At 53.7% G+C, this 14,716-nt stretch overlaps 1 protein-coding gene across 7 annotated transcripts in view; it reads left to right on the top strand.

The window, feature by feature from the left end:
- ADCYAP1R1 (ADCYAP receptor type I) overlaps nt 1-14,716 on the top strand; it is a 57,433-nt gene that overhangs the window by 20,950 nt on the left and 21,767 nt on the right. For 5 of the 7 annotated variants that reach the window (XM_081079430.1, XM_081079429.1, XM_081079433.1 and 2 more), the window contains exons 4-12: nt 3,913-4,020; nt 6,585-6,605; nt 7,625-7,666; nt 10,080-10,189; nt 10,733-10,830; nt 11,280-11,412; nt 12,359-12,512; nt 12,949-13,009; nt 13,584-13,653. In XM_081079430.1, coding sequence (XP_080935556.1) covers nt 3,913-4,020; nt 6,585-6,605; nt 7,625-7,666; nt 10,080-10,189; nt 10,733-10,830; nt 11,280-11,412; nt 12,359-12,512; nt 12,949-13,009; nt 13,584-13,653 — 797 coding nt within the window. The remainder of the gene's footprint in view (nt 1-3,912; nt 4,021-6,584; nt 6,606-7,624; nt 7,667-10,079; nt 10,190-10,732; nt 10,831-11,279; nt 11,413-12,358; nt 12,513-12,948; nt 13,010-13,583; nt 13,654-14,716) is intronic. The other 2 variants (XM_081079431.1, XM_081079434.1) reach the window with 1 other exon arrangement.

Raw genomic sequence — 14,716 nt, 5'->3', positions numbered from 1 at the left:
TCCTCCCCTGACCCCTGCCATATCCTAACAGACACGTCCCCATGTGTGCTTTCCTGCTCTTGAAATCGATTGAATCCGATCATGTGACTCCTTGTTTTAAAACGCACCTGTGGGAAGCAGAATAATGCCCCCACAAAACATGCCCCCGTCCTCACCCCCAAGACTGCGAATGTGTCACCGTATGTGGCAAAAGGGATTTGGCATTAAGGGATTTGGTGGGATTAAGTTAAGGGCCGTAAGAGGGGAAGAGTATCCTGGGTTATTCAGGTAGATTCGGAATAATCACAAGGGTCCTTAAAAGTGAAAGAAGGAGGCAAGAAGGTCAGGGAAGGAGAGAGATTTGGGGATGCTAGGCGACTGACTTTGCAGATGAAGAAAGGGGCCACAAAGCAAGGAATGTGTCCGGCCTCTTGAATCTGGAAAAGACAAAGAAACAGATTCTCCCCTAGAGCTTCTAGAAGAAACACGGTCCTGCTGACACCTTGATTTTAGCCCAGTGAGACCCATTTCAGACTTCTGACATCTAGAAATGTAAGGCCTGTGTCATTTTGAGCCACTAAGATTGCTTGGTTACAGCAGCCATAGGAAATAATACACCATCCAGGGGCTTCTCTTAGCATTTAGCATAAAACCCCAGTCTGTCAGACTGTAAGTTCTGTGCAAGAAAGAGAGTGGGGCTGTTTTAGTCACCCCTGTATTGCTCTGGTGTGTCTGACTTATAATAAGTTCTTAATATTTCTTGAATAACTAAATGAGTAAGTAAGAGGGAGGGGAAGGGGGAAAATGGGAACTTTTAAAAAGGGTGAAGAGGAGGAGGAGAAAAGGCATCTTGAAATCTTCCAGGCCCAGCAAAACTAAGCTTTGTCGGGACTGGAGTCTGGAATACATGGGGATAGAGAAGCTGAATGCATTTGGTGGGAGTGGAAGGAGAGTAAGTTGCTGTCCTTAGTTAGAAAAACGCAAGGATCTCTCAGAAGCCCAAATCCTGTCCTTGTCTCCCCAGAAAGGGTCCCTTGGAGGACTCAGCTTCGAGACCCCTGAGACCAGCACAGGTCCCATCAAGAAGAGGAGAGGAGATAGAGCCTGCATCTCTTTCCGTCTGGGTCAGGCCGGGAAACAATAACTGCAGGAGACCTATGAATGGGGCATTCTGGGAAGCTCTGAGGTGACTCGAGTCTCCTGTGACCCCAGTGGTGCAGGCCAGAGGGCTGTGAGCTCCCGAGGGAGTCAGAGACATTGTCCCCAAAAGGAAAACTCGTGCTCTGCTCACATTTCTGACACCAAATATGTGGGTTTTCCACACCAAGCAATTCTCCAGTTTTCTGCAGACACCGACCAGATGTCCCTACCAATCAATTTAATTCTGGGCCAAACCATCTGGAGTTAGCACAGACCCCACAGGTTAAGGGCTCAGCCTCACAAGACCGCCCCTTTCCACCAGCGTCAGTCGTGGGTCTGCAGGTTGCCCACACTTCTGTCTGACTTAGCGACAAGTCAGAGATTTCGTGACCTCCCCCTTGAGTTCAGTAACGTGCTAGAATGGTTCACAGAACTCAAAGAAACACACTAACAGTTTACTATAAAGGATGTAAATCAACAGCCCGACGAAGAGGTGCACAGAGTGAGGGCCAGAAGGATCCCAAGTTCAAGAGCTTCTGCCTTTGTGGAGTTTGGGGTGTGCCACCCTCCGGCATGCGGATGTGTTCACCAGCCCAGAGCTTTCCGAACCCCCTTGTGTAGAGTTTTTATGGAGATTCCATGATGGAGGCATGATTGATTCACTCACTGACCATTGGGGATTCACTCAGTTTCCAGCGCCTCTCTCCTCCCTGGAGGTTGAAACCCTCTAATCACATGGTTGGTTCTTCTGGGGACCAGCCCCCTTCCTGCAACAGCCACTTCATTAGCAGGTACGGCTGAAAGGGGCTTACGAATAGCAAATGGTGCTCCTCTCACCCTACCACTCAGGAAATGCCAAGGGTTTTAGAAGCTCTGTGTCAAGAACCTGGGACAAATATCAAATATATAATTCTTATTCTATCACTTTGTCCCAGCCCTCTAAACCCAGAAACTGGGATTGGGCCCTGGAGTTGTGGGTTCTAGTTCTAGGCTTCCCAGCTGCCCTGTCCCTAGGACCCTTAGTGTGTAGAGGGGACCCAGGCTGGGAACCTAAGCAGGCACCAGGAAGGCGTGGAGGGTGGCAGGCCATGGGGTGGGGTTGGGGCGATCTTGGCAGATGCCCCTTGGGAAATGTCTGTCCTGTTAGTGGGACCAGGGATGGCACTCCCAGCCTCTCCAGCCCTCCTCTGGGTACCGGCAGGTACCCAGATTTGAGCTCTAGTCACTGGAGTTGGGAGTACCCTCAGAGACACCCAGCCTTGGGATACACACAGGGAAACTGAGTCAGGGTGGCGGGGTAGAGACTTGGCAGCCATGCAGTCAGTGAGGTCTTGGCAGAAGTGGACGACCCTCAGGTCGTGTAGTTGCTGTGCAGGTGCTGAGGGGACCCTCTGGCCCTCCCCAGTCCCTCTGCCCTCAGACATAAACTCCTCAAATGGAGTTTCTCCACCTGATGGGGAGGGCTCGGGGGAGCTCTCAAAATAGTTAAGAAAATGAATCCCTGCCCCGTGTCCATGCCTCTGACCACCAACCCAGGAGCCCCTTGTGCCGTCGCCACCCCTCAGCCCCCGTGACTGCTCGCCTCCATCGAAAGTGCCCGGGACCTCAGGAATGTCAGGGGGCAGTAAGCTGGCTGTGCCGGGGCCGCTGTTCCATGTTAAGGGATCATATGTTAGCGGGGCTCCTGGGACATGGGCCAGACGTAGCCGTACTCCATGGACCTTCCACGGTCAACACGGCCATGACAGCCAAAGATGTGCTGTTGGCCTCTCAAGGACCTAATGTCACAACCCGCCGGGTGCAGGCTGGAGTCCTGCATGATAGGTGGACAGGATCATGATGAACTGGCCTGTTGCTGTGACACCTGGGACTCGGCTGCCCTCAGGTGGCCCCCAGTGTCCTCACCTTCCCGGTTTGTTGTGCTCAGAGCTTCCTATGCTGTTTCTGGCTCCCAAGTCCCATCATTCCAGGAGCCAAATGCTACAGGCCACTGTGACTGGGTGAATTCCATCATCTTCAGGTCTGAATTCTGAGAGACAGACCCGTTCTGGTCCAAACAGCACCCAGACGGCAGCCGTGGACCCCAACAGAGAGGCTGTGAGCTCCCGAGGCCTGCCCCACTTCCCCTCCCCCCTAGCGCCCCTCCAGGCTCCCGGTGGGACCTGTTAGCGTTCTCCGCTGGCCTTTCTTCTCACCTTGCTCTGGTTCATCTTCCGGCCCAGGCCTCCCTCAGGGGAATGATTTCCAGGGACACCTCACTGAAATCCTGACGTTAGTGAGGACAACAGTACGGAGCGTGTATCGAGTGCGCTCTTCTTCATGTGTGAACTTACGTCATGTATGAACTTACATGTCTGAGCTCGTTAATCTTCTGCAGCCCTGGGAAGTGGGATGCTGTCAGTCACGCGCTGGCTGTCCCTTATCTGGCAGAGTAGCCCTCTTCACAGCCATGTTATAGACCCCTCGGCAGGCTACAGACCCTCTCCAGAAACTGCTCTGCTGTGGGTCCCTCCACCGCCCTCCACCTTTGCCCCTTTGTCACGACCGCACCACCACAGACACTTCCTCTGCACACCCCATAAATAGGGGGTCTGCAGGGTTCCCTCCTCCGCGCTCTTCTTGCTTCATGTCCTTTCCCTGGTGAATTCCCATCCCACTGCACTCCGCACACCCTTTATGCTGGAGTTAAAGCAAACGCCAGGCCGTAGGGACCGTGTTAAGGAATGGAGGAGACGGGACTACTGAGAGGTGCTCCCTGCCTGGGCCTGGCTTACCGTGGCTCTCTCCCCATAGGCTGCCCCGGGATGTGGGACAACATCACGTGTTGGAAGCCCGCCCACGTGGGCGAGATGGTTCTCGTCAGCTGCCCCGACCTCTTCCGAATCTTCAATCCAGACCAAGGTGGGTTTCCTCCCTTGGGCCCCAGATTTTCCTGGGAGACAAGCTCAAAGACCACCCTCCAGGCAGATGGTCCCTGTTCCAGAGCTCACCAGTGGAGGGGATGGGACCTCAGACCTCACGCACACAGGGACACAGGCTTCCCTCCGACGTGGCTCCCCAAGTGGAGGTGCGTCGCTGTGGGAGGGATGAGCCTGGGCTCTCAGACGTGGTGTCAGTCACCTACCCAGCTGGGGATCTTGAACAAGGCACTCACCCCTCCGTCCCCTGTTTCTTGTTCTGTCAAATGGGAATGCGGCCTGGTGACTGGGGAGCAGAGCAATGCACATGGAGTCCCTTAGCTCAGGACTGGGCATGTTTTAAGGTTCCGTGGTAATTGTTAGCGGACGTTATTGTCATTATCACTCATATAGAGATGCTCAGAGGCCCAGAGAGAAATACACACAGGGACACACAGGGAGACACCCTCAGGCGGCTGGACACAGGCGCTCGCCCACCTCCACGCTCGCACACCCTCGCCGTGGTCAGGGCACACCTGGGTGCTTTACCCAAAGCATGTTCTTGGTCCTCGCTGCCCTCAGCCAGCTACGAGGACTCAGGAGAGGAGTTTCTGGGGGTCCTGTCCCTTGGGAGCTCCTGGGCTGCATGTGAGAGGACACTGGACACACAGGAGCCCTGTGACTTGTATGTGCTAGCTTGGATGACTGGCGTGGGATGGCACCCTCCCTGCGAGGGAAGGCCGTGTGGGCAAGGTGCGATGAAGAGCTGAGTTTGGATGTGTCTGAGTTTGAGGTGGAGTGGCCAGCTATTGAAGGGCTATGGAAATATTCAGGGGCCCACGGGCTGATGTGGGGGTCCTTGGGTTGGGTGGTGGCTAAGCTTTGTGACTCAAGATACAGGGATGTGGGGCAGGGGAGAGGGCAGTGCTCTGCCCACAGGCACGAGGCCTTAATGAGCACATCTCTGTGGGGAGGGGTCTGGGACTGCATCTTTCCTTTGGGTGTAAGGCTGCGTGGCTCAACAGGCCTATTTCTGCCTTCAGCAGAGGCCTTGTGGACTCCCAGAGAAAGCTGGAGTCTGGCCACCACACTGCCCCAGGGAAGAGCCTAGAGTCAGACGCTGGTCCTCCACCCCACCCCTGTGGGTGTTAAGGGAAGCAGAGCGGCGAGCCAAGGGCACTGAGCTGGCACTGGTTGGGGACAGATGCCAGCATAGGGCTCCAGGAAGGCAGTCCACCAAGAACCACCCACCGGCCACTGAGCCCTGGGTTGGGGCCTTGGTTCAAGGAGGGGTGTCCTGGGTGGTCATGCACAGGCCCCTTGTAGCTTGGGCCTCAGCTTCCTCCTTCACCCACCTTCGGCTTCAGCTAATGTCCTTCTAGAAGTGGAGAGTTTCCAAACTCCACTCCACTGTGGTGTTCTGCCTGCCTCCATCCCCTGTCCTGTTTGTGAGAGAGAGAAGGTAAATTCTGTTTTACACCTGGAACTCCACCAATCTTGATTCTACCTGGAGCGGAAGGTGCTTGTAGGAAGTGTGGCAACGGGAGACAGTGGCAGTGAATTGGGGTGCCAGGCCCCTATCTCAGGCACCCATCCCAAGATCAGAGAAGACAGGGTTTAGCTGCAATGTACCCCACCTTCCTCCCCCTACTTCCCCTTCCGGGTTCTTTCAGCCACGTCTCCCACCTCCATACCTCCTGCCAGTGCAGAAGGAGGGTGGCAGTCAAACTCACCCCTCCTGACAACTAGGGGACTGGGTGTCACCACTTCCTGTCCACAACAGGATACGAAGTGAATTTTGTAAGAGGAGACATACAAGGGAAGAGCTGAGGGAGAAGAGGTACAGTGCGCTGGTGGGATGTCAGGATGTGGTGAGCTGTGATTCAGCCCAATCTCTAATTCATTCCTATAGAAACCAAATTAATCACTTCCTCCGCTCATGCACTCCTTACATTCATTCATTTATTTAAAGTTTATTGAAAACCTAGTCTGGGTCAGGTACCCCAGCAAGACTGTTCTTCTCAACAACAAAAAGGCAAAGTGAATCAGTGGTAAAATAAGATTTTCTTAAGATAAACTTTCTTTCAGACTCTCTCCCTCCCTCTGGCAACAGCACAATGAGTGTGTTATTCACATCTGATTCTTAATGGTTCATTAAGGCAGAACCTTTTAGCGTCTCTAATCACAAGTGAGACTTGCCTTAAATCCTTAGAAAGTTGAGAATGGCGTTGCTCCCTCTAGCTCTTGGTTCCCAGGCCTGGATCTTGTGTTCATTGGAATAGCTGTCACTTTGCCGGTTCTGGAGACACAGAAGCCCTGATCTCTCTCCTCCTCTCAAACGCCCTGCTTATGTCTCGTTATCTGTGTCCTGTCCTGGAGGGAGAGGTAGAATCTCCAGTGTCTGGCCAGGCCTCAGCTTGTAGTCCTGATGGCTCTGGGCCCTGGGCAGAGACTTTCTCCAGAGTTTGGGAGTGGGGGGGGGTGGCGGGAGTAATCAGCAGGCCGGTGAGAGCACACCCAACCTCAGCCCCCTTGCTCACCTCTGCGTCCTATCTCTCTCTGTTTCAGTCTGGGAGACAGAAACCATCGGTAAGAGGAACCCCGGAGAGGACAGACTGCTGATCATTTGTCCATCTGTCCATCCAGCAGGAGCCCAGTTCTGCCTATTGGGAATGGGTGGGGGTGGAATGAGAAGCTCCTCAGGGACCAGGTTCTCCCCTTCTCATCCCTCTCGCCTTCCCCCTTGGCCATTCTAGAGGGGGTGGGGGATACAGGAAGATGGAAGACACAGCCCTTAGCCTCAGGGTGCTAATGGGCTTGTATGGGAGGACGAGACTCACCCATGGAGGGGTTAGAAAGAAGCCTGAATGTGTGCGTGAGCCCACATAGATACTGCCGTCCTCAGGTACCCTCAGAGTTGGAATGTACAGCAAGCCTGAGGACAAGAGAGACCTAATGAATTGTATGCAGGCAGAATCATGTCAAGGTCGGGGGAGGCTTCCTGGAGGAGGTGGCATGTCAGCTGGACCTTGGAAAAAGGAGGAGTAGAAGGGAAATGGAGTTGATTTTTAGTAAAGGAGTCAGCGTGGGTGGAGGTGGGAATAAAGAGTCAAGAGGGAAAGAGAGAAATGTCTGAGGATGAAGTCTTTGGAGTTTCCTGGTTGCCTTCAATGAGAGCATTTTGGGGGCTGAGATGGAGGAGTGAGCACCAAAGAAGAAACCCCAAGCCCAGGACTCGTGTGGCTGTTCCTTGCCCTTTCCTTGAAGAGGCGCAATCATCCTTTTTCATTCCTCTCCCACGCTGGAGGCCCGCCTGTCATCCTGACAATATCCCATTTCCACTTCCTGTGGTCCAGGGGGCAGAACTGAGTCATGGACCATCATTAACATCACAGAAATACAAAGCAAATGAGATGGGCGTTAGAATGTGCAGTGTGTCAGAAAGGTGCGTGGCTGTGGTGTATGAGGCTGCCTCTTGGCCGAGACCCCACCCCTTGTCCTGGAGACCAGGGGCAGCCTTGGCCTTCCATCCTGAACAGTCAGCAGTGGGCACCCTCGCGTGCTGATGGCCAGGAACTCTGACTCATGCCCATGTCTGTGTTTTGCAGGAGAGTTCGGTTTTGTGGACAGTAACTCCTTGGATCTCTCAGGTAAGGGCATCAGCTGGGGTCAACTGTGGGCTGGCTGGAGGGAGGGAACCTGCTGACCTGTGAGCACAGGGACCCTGCTTCCAGGGTCACGTATGCCACGTATGCCTCTCTGCCTCTGTGGGATTTTTGGCAGGTCGCTTTCCTTCTCTGACAAAGCTGTGGGTTTTTTTCTTTATGGAAACTTGCACTCAAGTTCTCAGATAGAACATCATGTATCCAATTTCAGGGGAGCACAGATCTCTCGAAGCCCCCCTTGTGGACTCCAAATAAGGCACTGCATTAGGTTGCCCCCGATAGTCTTGAACACCCAAGTAAAGAATGTTGATTCTCACACTCTTAATTGTGATCACAGTCGCCAGTGGGCTTGTTTAAACTCAGATTCCTGGGCCCCTCGCCCACAGCCTCTAATTTATAGGCCTGGGGTGGGGCCTGGGGATATGTTTGTAGCCAGTCTCCCAGGCGATGCTGATGGGCTGGTCTGGGGAGGATGCCAATTTGGGAACCACCGACCAAAGATCCTGTGGTCCTACGAGGTTGCTGGGGGAAGGAGCCCAGGGAAGACCTCCCTCGCTGCGGGGTCTGACAATCTGGAGAGTACTCCATCTCCCTCTCAGAACAGGAGAGTGGCACATTCAAGGGCTAGTTCTGAACAAACAGGCTCACGCTTTTCTGTGTTATAAAGAGAAAAAGAGAAAGAAGGAGAATAAAAGAAAGGAAATGGCTCCCCACTCTAGGACACTTTTTAAAAAAATGGGTTTTCAAAATCACTTCCCTTTCCTCTTCTACTACCCTGACGTGGGCAAAGCAGAGAGAAAGTGAGGCCCAGGGAGGGCAGGGACATGTGGACTCATGACGGAAGTGTTCACAGGCACTTGAAAGGAGGTTGGCTGTAGAGGGCTGAGGTGCATTTGCTGGAAGAAGGAAGGGTGTGGCATCGAACTGGGAGAAGTGACTGCTTCTCTCCCTGGGCCTGCCAGATGTCCCCCTTGTCCTGCGTCATGGGACGCAGAATCCCAGAAGCTGTGGAGACCAGACTCCCCACTCTGGCCAGAGCTCTCTTTATGGCAGGGTCATTGGCTCTCTGCTGCTTCTCAAAGCCCCAGAATGTACATTTCTGACTCTCTTGGCTGAAAAAGCTGGTTTTAGAACTTCCCACTCAACTGGCAAGGACATGAGGTTGGAAAAGTGTGTCTGCGTGTGTGTGTGTGTGTGTGTGTGTGTGTGTGTGTGTCTCCTGTTTTGGCCTCTGCGCTTGCCTCCTTCCCGAGCTCCCCAGAGGTGGCCTTGGCCATGGAGGGCCGATTCTTGTAGTGACATGGGTGCTGGAGCCTTTTTCTGTGGATATCTCTTGCATACAATTTCCCAGCGCCTGAATCCCGTGAAGGAAGAAGCATCCCCTATGTCCTAATGTACCAGGTGAACCCCCAGGAAGCCAGTCTGGGAACAGGGGTCTGTCTAGGGCCACACTCAGGTGCTGGGCTGGAGGCAGAGGGGCTGCTTGCCTACTCCTTACCCCTGGACACCTGCAGGTCACCCTTACAGGGAGATGATCAGGAGAGGGGAAGATGAAACGAACACTTGTTAAAGGCCAGAACGGGCCAGGTGATGTCAAAACCAGCCTGGCCTCCACTGTGACACCAACAAATGACTCCCGCCCCTCCAGTGTCCCACAAAGTGGCCTTTAAAGTCAATCAGAGAAAAAGTACGTTAGCAATCGGCAACAGCCCTCTAAACCTGGAAAGGCAAAAGTTCTTTTTTGAAAAACCTAAGTATGTATTTAATAAGACCTGATGCTTGGTTAGTGGAGGTCTGGTTCGTGTTAATTCAGCAAGCCACCTGTCCCCTTGGTGTGCATGTTGCAGCTACTGGAAGACCCAGAGCTCCTGGTAAAAGTGTCACCTTGGGCTGAGTTTCTCAAGGTGTGATGGGAACTCCTGCTCCCAGTCACCTGAAGTGATTCCTGGACCACGATCCCTGGTGATGGGGGTGTTGGATCTGAAATCTGCGTTTGTGATCCCTGTTCACTGGTCTTTGATAAGTGATGACATAGGGCCTAGGGACGGGGCTCAGGCCTTTCCCTGGGAGCATTTGCCAGTTCTAGAAGCTGGGGGGCGGGCATGGCGGTGGATTCAGCCTGGCTCAGTCCCTTCACCCCTTGATAAAAGATCAGCTTGCGCCTTGTCCCCCACCCCTGCTTACCCCCCTTGTCCTTTGTGAAGGCTGAGCTCGAGGGTATCAGCAATCACTCTTTGCCCTCAGACAGTGGAGGATTTCGGGAACCTTGACTCGCCATGCTTCCCAGATGTGCATGTGTGTTTCCAGGAATTCCCACTTAAGAAGCAACTTTTGAATAAGACTTTCAGGACCCTCTTAAATCATTTTCGTGCCTCTCTGAGCTTTCCTTTTGCCGCAGACATGAGGGTCGTGAGTCGGAACTGCACGGAGGACGGCTGGTCAGAGCCGTTCCCTCATTATTTCGATGCTTGCGGATTTGATGACTATGAATCGGAGCCTGGGGACCAGGTGAGTCTGCTGCCACCTATAGGCGTGGAGGTGGGGCTGAGGAGGCAGGTGGAAGGGTAAGGCCACCAGGGGTCTTGCCATCTGATGGGACGACAGGAAGCTGGGGTCCCCAGGCAGCATTCATGAGCACCTGCTGTGTACCCTCGCCTGGTGCTAGACGCAGGAGGACTTTTATTCACTCCTTTGAGGCTGAGAAGCAGCTGCTTTGCTGCCTGAGCCCCTCCAGCCCCCTCCTGGACCCTTTCCCAGGCTAAGGCTGCTGCCTTTTCTCATTGGTCAGTGCTCCTGTTCAACAAGCATTTCCTGAGTGCCTGCAGCCCCTGTGCTCAGGGGAGGAAGCCGCTCAGTGGGGTTGGAGCGTTGGGGAGGCTGCGAGGGAGAGGCACTGATGGGGCAGAGGAGGAAGAGAAGCGAGGAAGGAGGACGTGGGCAGAGGGCCTAGACGTGGGCAGGCCCTGGCCTGGGAAACTGGGTGCAGTTCCGCCGGGGGTGGGGGCTGGGCAGGCCCCACGTGGAGCCCTCCATGTCTGTGCCCCTCTCCAGGATTATTACTACATGTCGGTGAAGGCCCTGTACACGGTTGGCTACAGCACGTCCCTCGTCACCCTCACCACTGCCATGGTCATCCTGTGTCGCTTCCGGTGAGGTCCCCAGCAGTGTGGGAGTGAGGTCAGCCCACCCCAGCTCAGAGCCCATGCTCGTCTCCTGGATGTCAGTCCTGCGGCTCCATTGGACGGCATTTCCCCCACCCCTGATAACAGATGGGAAGCTTGACCCCAGAGAGGGCTACTGGCTTGTCCAGGGCCATGCAGCAAGGCAGATCCTGCCCAGGCAGAAGAGCTACCTGCCACGCTTGTGTCTTCCTAGTGTTGATAGAGAGGCCACAGGAGGGAGAAGCCTGCTCTCGGGAATAATGGGGCTTAGTGACAGGGGCTTGAATCAGAGAGGTGGGGGGAAGAGGTGGTGTAAGTAGGAGGTCCCCCGAGACAAAGCTGTGCATTTGGCCCAGAGCAGACCTGAGGGGGAGGGAGGTGGAATGCTGTGGGTTCACTGCCTCAAGGCCTCTTCCTCCGTGGGCCGGCTGGTGTAGGAAGCTGCACTGCACCCGAAACTTCATCCACATGAACCTATTCGTGTCGTTCATGCTGAGGGCCATCTCCGTCTTCATCAAAGACTGGATCCTCTATGCCGAGCAGGACAGCAACCACTGCTTCGTCTCCACCGTGAGTGAGCTGAGCCTCGCCTCGCCAGGAAGGCTCCCGGGCCTGCCAGGACTCCACATCCCCGGGACACCCCGCCATCAGGGAGTTTTCCTGCAGGTTCAGGCAGTGTCCCCAGGGAACATGGAAATCCAGGAGTGACCATGAGGCTACTGGTAGCCAGTGATTTCCCAGGACGATGTCACTTCCTGTCTCTAGTCTTGTGTATGCACTTGGCAGAACTGCTGAGGAAGGTCAGCCAAAGGCCAAGTGCCACCTGGCCGAGGAGCACAGGCTCAGAGAGAGGGTTTGCCTGGACCTGGTCGTTGAACGTGCCCTCGATGAAGCTGGGGGGCTGATTGGCTCGCATTCTTCCCCGACCACCTCCCTGGTTCTCAGACCTGCGGAGGGAAGCAGAGGGGATAGGCTTTGATGGAGCAGGATGGAAAGAACAGTGCAGAGCACAGAGCCTTGAGCTGGGAGGGCACACTTAGAGGGGGGTCTCTGTGAGATTTCTGGGGGGCCAGGACGATTCCTCCTACCCCGTGATGTCGACAACCCTCACTTCACCAAGGGGCCTCGTTCATGGACCCCCCTGTGGGAGCGGGGAAGGGCCAGGACGATGGGGGAGGCGGAGCCTGGGGAGGGGAGGCGGAGCCTGGGGAGGGGAGGCGGAGCCTGGGGAGGGGAGGCGGAGCCTGGGGAGGGGAAGGGCTCTGTGCTCACCCCCACCCTGTCTTTTCCGACGTGGCACTGTTGCCTCCTTAGGCAGCTTTGACTCAGGATCATAGGCTGCTACCATTGTGAACTCTTCAAATCCAGGAATGTTGAGTGTCTCAGACCCATGGGATGTGTGAGCCCGAGCACGCCATCACTGAGGGGCCCCAGGATTCCGCGTGGTCCCGCTGGGCTGGATGTTCAGGGCTCGGATGGGGCCTCACGTCTCCCACACCCTCCGCGCTCTCTGCAGGTGGAATGCAAGGCCGTGATGGTTTTCTTCCACTACTGCGTCGTGTCCAACTACTTCTGGCTGTTCATCGAGGGCCTGTACCTCTTCACCCTGCTGGTGGAGACCTTCTTCCCTGAGAGGCGATACTTCTACTGGTACACCCTCATTGGCTGGGGTAGGTCACCAGTTGTGGCCTGGACAGGCCCAGGCCTCATGGCCAGTGGTGTCCTTGGTGCTGCCGTCAGGGAGTGTCCTGTCAGAGGGTGCAAGCACGCCCCTGGCCCTGCTGGTGGCAAGCACTCCTGGTTCTTGGGCCCTTTCTTGCTCTTCCTGCCCATGGGAAGCCGATTGTCTGAGAAAGGATACGCTCAGGAGTCCTTCTGAGAGGCCAGGTCATCCACGGTCTGAGGAAGACGTGAACTCCTCGGAGGCCTGGTGGTGAGGGACAGTTAGGGTCGCCAGGACTCCAGGTCTGAGAGGGAGACATGCCCTGTGGGCCAGAACCCCATGTCTGAGGAGGGACGATGGCCACCAGGAGCCCCAAGTCTGAAGGGGACATTGGACCTGTTGGTGTTCCTGTTATCACAGGGCTCCTTTTCCTGCCTTTCCAGGGACCCCAACTGTGTGTGTGTCGGTGTGGGCCATGCTGAGGCTGTACTTTGATGACACAGGGTGAGTATGTGCCCGAGAGCCAGGCTGGAGCTCTGAGGAGGTTCTTACACATGGGTTTTCGGTGGCTGCCCTGACTCCACGTTAGCTGTGCAATGATGGCCCAGACTGCACCCCCCACCCTGGGTACCGGCTGCATCCTGACCCCGTCACAGGTGGACCCCCCCAGCCGCCTCTCAGCCTGAAGGCAGTGAGAGAATGCATGGTTTCAGAGCCCAGCTCTGCTCTTGGGCCCAGCTCTGAGGGGCTCTTTTCCTTGGACGGAGGGGAGGAAGAATGTTCAGGGGAAGGTTACATCCCAAGAGCCCTTGGTCTGAAGGGGGAATGTGGCCCTTGCCTAGGAGCCCCTTGATAGCTCTGACTCTTGGGCTCCAGTCCCTGCCTTGACAGGGGAGCAGAAAGAAGGACCACAACACTTGAAGAAGTAGGGCCGGCAGGGTCTGAGAGCTCCCCTTCCAGCTGCCCTTCTTTGGGGGCTGCAAGAAACGAAGCATCACCCAGGGGCCAGGGACATTGTACTGCAGGCTACTGGGCCCCTGAACATAATCTCTGTTCTTTCTTTCTGTCTGTCTGTCAGCTGCTGGGATATGAATGACAACACAGCTCTGTGGTGGGTGATCAAAGGTCCTGTGGTTGGTTCCATCATGGTGAGTGTCCTTGGGGGAAGGAGCAGGGGAGAGATGGTGGCCTGGGCCATATAGCACAACAGGAGGGGAAATAAGGAGGTCACTACCCACACCAGCCCCTTGTTCATGGGCGCTACATGAAACGTTATATTCTGCTAGGCCATTTGTAATATCCCATTTTTCCTCATCACGAAAAATACTCCTAGGAATGGTTCTGTGCATAGTTTGGAGCACATGCGACTATTTCTTTAGAATTAATCCTTAGAAGTGAAATTGCTGCATTAAAAAGGGCACCCAAAATCACTGTCTGCACCTGTAATATCAATCATTTAAATTTTTGCACAGTCTTATGGGGGATAATGGTCGCTCATTGTTTTAATGTTCATTTCTTCATGTTGCTAGTGATACAGAACATTCTTTCCAAACATTTATTGACAATTTGTTTTTATTCTGGTTATTACCTGTTTATTTCTTTTACTTATTTTTGTAACCTGTTTGTTGTTTTTCTTACTGTTTAAAGGGTAGTGACCTTTCACCTGGTATATATGTTGTGAGAGTATTTCCAAGATGACAAAACTCTCATACAGTCAAACCATCAGGCTTTCTCTTCGCAAATTCCGAGCCTTATTTCTTGTTTATAGACGACTTTCCCAACCTAAGATATAAAAATATGCTTCCCAATTGTTTTGTAACATTTTTGTGGATTGGGTTATTACATGCTTTAATTCAGCTGAAATTTTATTTCTTTGATCTGAAATAATATCTAACTTTATCTAATTTTATTTTTTTAATTGACAGACGTTCCCCTCTCTCATTTTTTTTTATTGAATAGATCAGCCTCTCTCCATTAGGTTGAAATGTCATTGTAACATAATTACTCAGTGTACCCTATTTGTATTTAGTTCTAGATTTTCTATTCTGTTACTAATCTATTAGCTTTCTCCACGGCCAGTACTCCATCATGCTAGTTACTATAACACTGTAGCATGTTTTGATATCTGGTATGCTAATTTCCCCTTCTTTATTCTTTTCTCTTCAAAATTTTCTTGCACATTTGCTTTTTCAAGTAGATTTCTAAATCCCT

Source organism: Rhinolophus hipposideros (genome assembly GCF_964194185.1).
Source record: "Rhinolophus hipposideros genome assembly, chromosome: 18".
Classification (NCBI taxonomy): domain Eukaryota; kingdom Metazoa; phylum Chordata; class Mammalia; order Chiroptera; family Rhinolophidae; genus Rhinolophus; species Rhinolophus hipposideros.
This window is presented reverse-complemented; position numbering and strand designations above follow the sequence as displayed.